Here is an 8,317-nt window from a genome sequence, read left to right as displayed (position 1 = left end):
GGGATATGAGTGAGTGGGGGGAAAAGAGCACGAGGGAGAATGTAGGGAGAGGGGGAACAGTGAATATGAATTTAATGGGTTGGGGAAGGGAGAAAAAGTAGAAATTAGTGGAGTGTGGGAGATGGCTGAGTGAGCCAGTGGGGTAGTGTGAGAGCGGGTGGGGAGGAGGGATAGAGGTGGAGTTGAAGGAGAAATCATGAGATTAGGCTGAATGGAGAGAGTGCAAGAAAGTGTGGGATATCCTATATCGTTTTTCCTCCCCAACTCACCTTGCCACTTTCCCATGGGCAGCTGAAGACATACAAGTCATGGAGTCATAAAACAGACTCTTTGAAGTAACCACGCAATTCCAGGCTTGTTTTGTATGGGAAGTTGTAAAGGGAAACAAGTTAGCTCCATCACTGGGGATTGTGGAATGTGTGTTACAGAACTAGAGGTTCAAGGTTTACAGTGAGAGTCTCTCCCATCCTCCAGATTTCACATTCATTTAGAAGAATTGATTGAATGATATGAATATATTATTTTACTGGATGTTGAAACTGGTTAGGGGCTTCTTTATACATAGAAGGCCATTGAGACTTTTTCTTGTAGTGTCTTTTACAGCTATTTTAAAGGTGATGGTGGAGGTTGTGTTGTGGGGGTGGAGATGATGTGTGGAAATGTCACTTTGGCTTGCCCCCACAAAATTTCTGTCTAGAGACACCACTGATAACATGGAACCAGTGCTTAGACTCAGGAGTACGTGATTACTGTAGAGGGAGGAGGAAGAGAGAAAGCAAGTATGAGAGAGTGGGTGTGTGAGATGGAGTGGTGGGAGAGAAAGTCAAGTAACTTAAATTGCAATGGAATGGGAATCTTACAATTTTTCAATTTTTTACAAGCAGAAAGAGCAACTAGGAATGTGACCAATGGAGGGCAAACTAGCACCAAGCAACAAACGAGGCAATATTTAGAAGGCAGCAGTGGACGCTAGTGGCTTTTGATTCCTCCTCTTGCACTACTTTTTGGCCTCTTATGGTCAATCTAAGATCTTAAAGTGTGACCTTCTCTAACAGAGCTGCGCAGCCAAGATCCTGGAGAAGACCTTTCAAGACTGGATGAGATATCGGGACGAGTGTTATAAAAAGATGGCAAACAGTCCATATCCCACAGGTAAGAGAGTCCAGTAGGGTAGTGCAAACCGAAGTGCTGGCTGACGACTATGTATGTTTTTTAGTCCTCTGATTTCCCTAAAAATTGGGATTAGTGCTAGGAATGAGAGGAAAATGCTACAATACGTCAGTGATTTTCCGAGGCCCTGGTGCCTACTTGATGTTGGGATTTGGAGCCCTCGATTGTAATCATTTCCTCACAACACCAATACCAAAATCTGTGTGTGACAAGTCATAGTGAAGGAGAGCATATGGCACTGTAACACCATATTAGTGACCAGCTGAAGAGAATATCATTACCTTCAACAAGCACTGACTAGTGACCTTTACCCCTTGGATCAGACAGTAGGATTGTGCATGGAAAGAAATTTGATTTTGTTTCGTTATATATCATTTCAGATTTATGACATTTCTATCGTTTTGTTTTCCCATGTCATTTTGTTTTAGCATGTGCTATATTTTTCGAACACATTTTTTACAACATTAGGGATGTACAATCATTTTTTGATGATTAGGAAATTCGTACGATATTTCCTAAATTGTCATGGATCGGGAAACCGATAAAACGATTGCACTTTCCCCGAATTTTCGTAAAAATAGTTTTTCGGCTTAGTGCACACTAATGGGAGTTTTTTGTTACTTTTTGTTAGTGCGAGCTAACGGGATGTTAGCGTGCACTAAGCCGAAAAATGATTTTTCACGAAAAAAAAAATGCCGATCTGCGGGAATACGAGATTTTCCTGCAGTCACACGAACCCGAAAGCAGAAACGATTGGGCACCCGATGTACATCTCTATACAACATGCGTTTTTTTACCAATAACATATTTATTTATTTAAAGCTTTTTTATACCGGTATTAGTAGTTACATCATACGGGTTTACATCAGAACTGAAGGTGGAAAATACATCAAACAGGTACCGGGGATGGGACTAAAGAGAACAAGAGAGAAGTAGCCGGAAACTGGCAAACAAGAGCAACAGACTGTATATGTTAAACTATTTTAGCGTGTGCTAAAACACTTAGAGGTCCATTTTCAAAAGCATTTAGCCTGCTAACTCAGAAGTTTGCCAGTTAAATGAATATTTAGGAACATATCCAGTTAAATTCTAGCCAGCTAGTAAATTAAGCAGCTAGAATTTAGCCAGATAAGTTTAGGGGATTCTCGGGGGGTGTAACTGGGAGGAGCTGAGTTATCTGGTTAAGTTAACTGGCTAATTCCGATATTCAGAGTTAACTGGATGACTTAGCTAGCTAAGGGTGTCATTTATTAAGCATTTTTCCCATAGACACAAAATGGGAGATAACCTTTAATAAATAGGCCCCCTAAGTCTGATCGAGCCAAAGAGCTGTCCTAAAGTTAGCTGGCTATAGTTAGCCAACTAACTTTTAAGCTAGCCGACTATATTCAATAATGCATCTGCACTATTGAATATACCTCCAAAGTTAGCTGGTTGTTTATTCGGCTAACTTTGCTATCAAGATTGTATCTGAATGTGGACCTCTTTAGTGTTTGCTAAAATGACATAATGAAATGAAATGGAATTTTGGAAATTGTTTGTGACTTCATGTCATTCTAAAATGACTATGCATCCTTATTGGATACCTTATTGAACAATCTTATTGCTGCTTTCTACTTTCTACCCTGTCCTTCACTTCTTTCTGTCTCCATCTGTACCTCTCCTTTTCTCTCTTTGATGTCTCCCTGTCTCTCCTTGTGTTTGACTTGAAGGGTTATATTGTAATCGTACATTCGATATGTATGCCTGCTGGCCAGATGGGGACTCCAGGAGCTACCATCAACGTCTCCTGCCCTTTCTATTTACCATGGTTTGAGAAGGTAATTCTACCTATCGGTCTCTGGTCATGGGCCTGGAGTCCAGTTAGGTTATGGCACTGCAGGAGAAATACATCATTTACTAATAATATAACATGCAGGGGTGGAAAAATATTTAAAAACTTGGGAGCCAACCATGAATTTTTAGTAGCCAGGCAATTTTCTTTTTGCTTTTTTGGGTCTAATTTTGTTGCTTATTTTGCTTTTCATTTCCTCTACTTTTGACTTTGCTCTCCCATCATCCAACTTTTTCTTTTCTTCCCTCTCTCCAGCCTCTCTACCTGGTCCCCTCTCCTAAAGTGGAGCACTTACACTCTCAGCCATGTCTGAGCACAGCAGCAGTAGCTCTTCTGCCCTTGGCTTAAGCCAGCAGCAATAGTTCTTCCACTCAGAAGACACCAGGTTCCAAATGTATTCCAGTTTATCTGTGGATGTTTAGTTCCAGTTTGTCTAAGAACATCAGGACTACTTTGAATCCATAGTTGAAACAGTAGAAATCTAGAGCTGCCTCTGCCTGTTTCCTGAAGACCAGGAGTCATCTGATAACCCCATTCAAAGCTACTCTAAGCATAGATTTCTTAATACCAATTACACAAAAATATACAAATTTAGTTGCATTGAGAGCTTAAGAAACCCAGGAATGATTTGATCTGTCAAGGTGGCGCCACTAGCCCAATTATTCCTGCACTGCTTAATTGCCATTCCTGCAATCAGTTATTATCTTAAAGCCGAGGGTAGAGGGAAGGGCATCACTGAGGTGTCATTCATGACTAAAGGGTTTTTTCTCTTGGATATGTCCTTGTTTCCCTAGCTGCTGGTTATGACAGCAGCCTTCTGCATCCTCAAGAGAAGGAAATGAACTCTCAATAGGTTATCGTACACACATCAACCAGTCCTTTCCATCCTTACTCTCCTAAGGGCTACTTAAGCACTGCTTCTGCAGCACTCTTAGCTGCTGAAACTGGAGTGCATTGGCAGCCAGTTTAGGACAATGATATCTCTACAAGGAAAGCGCTGACAACATTGTAAAGATCCTCTGCCATTTCATAAGTAAATTCAATGATTTATGCATTTGGCAGTGCAACATGGCTTTGGTCAGCCGGAAGTGTGGGCATAATGGGCACTGGGTGATGGTGAATGGTTCTCAACCATGGCGAGACTGTTCCCAGTGCGAAGATGAGATGGAAGTGACCATAGAGGAGGTGAGGAGACCACTGGAAATCACTATTCCTTATAAACACTGTCTCCTTCATACTAGCATAGACTTTTAACCATCATGCTGGTCCTGGAGGATAATGAGTTCTTTGCAGGCTAGGATACATTTTATGAAATAGACATGAAAACAATCGAAAGATGTGACTAAATATCATGCATGGAAGCTTACATGCAATGAAATCTTTTATTAATTCTTATGGTGGTTCAATAAAACATATCATGCAAAGAATTTAGTTTTCTCCATGATCTTTCAACAGTTGACCTGTTTACTAAGGCTGCCAACAAAGGTGCTATCTGTGATATGGACACCTGTTTATGGTGAGCAGTGTTGGCACTACCAATTCATTTCACACAGCCTTAACCCTTAAGTAAACTGCTTCCAGATATTTTTTTTACAAGTTTTAAGGAAATGCTACTTTAAATCTATCTTCTAATAGACACACCAGTAATAAAAACTATGCATACCAAGCAGTGCACTGTAACATATTAGTGAGCAGCCATCATCTAGTAAAATTCCAGGATTATCTTTTACAATATGCACTGTGCAGCTTCTATAAAAGCAGTAAGGCAAGTATTGTGAGTTGGAATGGCAAGAATTATGTTGTGGATGGTGATATTACAGGTGATGATAGTAATGGTATGGATGGTGAAATGATGATGGTTCTGGTGTGAATGATCATGAAAGGATGAGGAGGATGATGATGATGGTGGTATGAGGAGAATGATGGTGGAGATGGTAAGATGTGACAGTGGGGGTGCCAGTATTTGATAATCCCCAGAAAAGAGCAGGGCTGGACCCAAATAAAACAGGCTTGTGCAGAACAGGACTGGTCTGACACCAGAATTTTCTGCCTATACCAGCCACCTCTCGCTCAGGTTGAGCCCTCAGGTTCTGGTGGCAAGCAGGATAGTAAACATGCTCACACGAAGACTAAAATGCACTCATAAAGAAAGGGCTGGGTCGCTATTGTATCAGGAAATGAAGGGGTACCCACAAAACAAGACTGAACAAAACCAGGATGGAACAGACATAGAACAAACAAACAGGGACCAGAACCAAAACAGAAGACTACAAACAAGACAAAGAAGGTCACACACTTGAGCCAAATACAGGGCTAACAGAAAATAACAACCAAGACAAAACAAACACACAGAACAAGAAGGCCACAAAACAAAATAAATCAAGCTGAAGGCCAAATACAAGAGAGAGAGCAATGAAGAGTGATATACCTAGTTAATATCTAGTTACCTGTCTACTTGCAGATGCCATTATTTAGATTTCATGTTAATGATACAGCCTGAATTAATGCAGTTTTATTAGTCCTTAATGACACACTATCTCTGTGTTCATGCTCAGAAAATATGCTATCTGTATGTCTATACAATATTCAGATAGTAATTTTTCTTTTTAGAGAGCACTACAATAGTTTTTTTAAAAATGTATTTATGCATTTACAAAATATAATTCAAGAACCCACTTGAAAAGCAATAAATGTGGCAAAACTGAAATTATATGAAATAAACATTATAAGAATTATACATGTCACTTACAATTCTAGTACTCAAAAAGAGGGATCCAGATAACAACCCCAGGAAAAACATTTATAATTTAAGAAATCACTAGCACTAAAGGGGATAGCTTTTTACAATTTGAGGGAACTATATTACTGGACATTCTGCGCTCTACCAGTGAAGTTTGGAGAAACACTTAAAAGAAATCCTAGATTTATCACTCAAAAAAGAACTACAATAGATTTTTGGAAAGACACTCAAATAACTGTACATGTGGAACTTTTGTTATGCAGGCTATACTGAGCACAGTTAGCTTGACATTGAACACAACGAAAGGTGGCCTGCAGAGTTCGGTGATTGATCTCAGTATCTTCTGTTATCTGTTGCAGTCTCCATGTGTTATTGTTTGTAAGGTTTTGGGTGGACCCTTGGACACTGTGACTGCTGACCACGCCCATGGGGGGAAGTCCCGTGAGGGGCCACAGGTCAGGCTCAGCTTAGGACACACAACACAGATAGATCTTTTATTAACAGTATTGAGGAGCCATCAGAGGTGGCAGTAGTGAGCAGAGATGAAGTCCGGCTGGGCTAGTAGTCCCTCAGGGCTCTGGAACAGCAGTCCCACAATGGCTGTGCTGTAGTGAGAGAAACTGAGATAGTGAGTACAATGAAGTATATGCAGGGTCCTGGAATAGAGCCTCGTTGGTTGAGTACTCACACAGTGGTTTCTCTTGGTAGGGAACACAGGAGCTGAAGTAAAGGCAGGCCCTCGAGGAGCGAGTACCTGGTTCCAGGGAACAGCTCTGAGAGAAGTAGATGGTAACTCACTGATGGTGTAGGCAGCAGTATCTTCCAGGCAGAAGTGAAGTCCAGGCAGCAAGTCCAGGAACACGGGCCCTCGAGGAGCGAGTACCAGTTCCAGACAACGACCTGAAAGAGAAGAGAGAGGCCCCTGAGGAGTGGGTACCCCAAATAGAGTAAGTCCAATAAAGGAGAGGAAGAGTAGCTAGGTACGGAGAGCGAATCCCATCCGTAAGGAGTTCACCAGTACGAATACCTGTTGCTAACTCGATTAGCTAGCAGTAGCGTAGGCCTTTTGTATTCGGGATGCGTGACATCATCACAGAGGGACGCCCCTGAGGATCACGCCAAAGAAAGTATTTGAAGCAGGGGCCGCGCGACAGCATGGTAGGAGGCAGCGCCCAAGCCAGACCAGGGATGCCGGAGAGGACGGCAGGCAGATGCTATGGCAGCCAAACGTCCGTCAACCATGGGAGGAGTCACCAGAGAGGTAAGAAGGGCGGAGTGGAGACGTCGGGCAGAGACAGTCATAACACCATGCTGGTAGTTGTGCTCATGGTTGGCCTCTCTGACTTTTGGGGGACACCCAACTCATCAGGATATATGTATGTTCAATGCCAAGCTTACTGCACTCAGTATAGCCTGTGTAACAACAGCTCCACATGTGCAGTTATTTGAGTGTCTCTCAATCCTGCAATGAAGTATTGGCTTAGGTCCTTGTTTCTTAGCAACTCAAATGTGTACAGCTTGCTACTCATTATATTTTAGATATCCGGGACAGTTAAACTCAGGTGCATTAAATATACTCCTCCACCCACTGGTGGTACAATGCAAAAATGAAACATACTCCCTGTATTAAAATCTATTGTAGTTCTCTCTAAAAAGAAAAATTACTTTCTGAATATCGGATAGACATACAGATAGCATATTTTGCTAACCATGAACACAGAGATGTAGCATCACTAAGGACTAATAAAACTGCATTAATTCAGGTTGTAAAATTAATGTGAAAATCTAAATAATGGCAACTGCAAGTAGGCACGTAACTAGATATTAACTAGGTATATCATAAAACATTTGTTATGACAATCAGTTATTAAATGTCAAATAAAGATATATTGCTTCATAAAACAAAGGAAAATAGTATCTAAGTAAGGCCATCTCCCATAGAACAAGAAAAACATGAAGACAGAACATCGGACATAAAGTGTGAGCACTTCAGTCCATAAAATGAAGGGTGTAAGATGTCTTCTGTGGCAAAGGATGGGATGATTTCTGAGATCAGTGACAAATGGTATATATCATTCTCACAGTACAGCACTTCTCTGACATTGAAGCATAGCCTCTTAACTTTCATCATTAAGTTAGATGTGTGTTACGATTAAGGCCTAATATAAGAGCAAAAAAATTCAAATTAACCAATAAGAAAATGCCATAATAAATGTCAATAACTCCCTGCATCTAATACTCCCTACATACACTACATACATGCAGGCTTTTATTTTGTGGTAGGAAACATGGCCACCAGCATGACCTCCAAACCATAGGACTTGGAGGACTGAGCAACAGAGTACATTGCCCACTGAGGGCCCTTGCTGATTGGAAGGAAGTATTCCACATGGATCGTTACATTAAGATGATGAAGGGGCATATACAGTGAAGATGGCGATTGTAGTGTTAAACATGGCATTGGTAGACATATTAATGACAATGATGAGGGTGGCAACAGTGGGAATGATGACAATGATGTTGGGGATGGCAATGTTGTAAGTGATACATGGATAGAGAGATAAATATGGTTA

General features: G+C 41.1%; 1 protein-coding gene across 1 annotated transcript in view; it reads left to right on the top strand.

The window, feature by feature from the left end:
- The window catches only part of LOC115076142 (glucagon receptor-like), a 47,852-nt gene that overhangs the window by 14,267 nt on the left and 25,268 nt on the right, over positions 1–8,317 (top strand). Inside the window, 4 exon segments of the mRNA XM_029577276.1 lie at positions 1,056–1,152; positions 2,883–2,929; positions 2,931–2,990; positions 4,067–4,189. Of these exon segments, the coding sequence (XP_029433136.1) occupies positions 1,056–1,152; positions 2,883–2,929; positions 2,931–2,990; positions 4,067–4,189 (327 nt within the window).

This window comes from Rhinatrema bivittatum, chromosome 14 (assembly GCF_901001135.1).
Source record: "Rhinatrema bivittatum chromosome 14, aRhiBiv1.1, whole genome shotgun sequence".
NCBI classification, from domain to species: Eukaryota; Metazoa; Chordata; class Amphibia; order Gymnophiona; family Rhinatrematidae; genus Rhinatrema; species Rhinatrema bivittatum.
The sequence above is the reverse complement of the archived record's forward strand: the minus strand, read 5'-3'. Positions and strand labels throughout refer to the sequence as shown.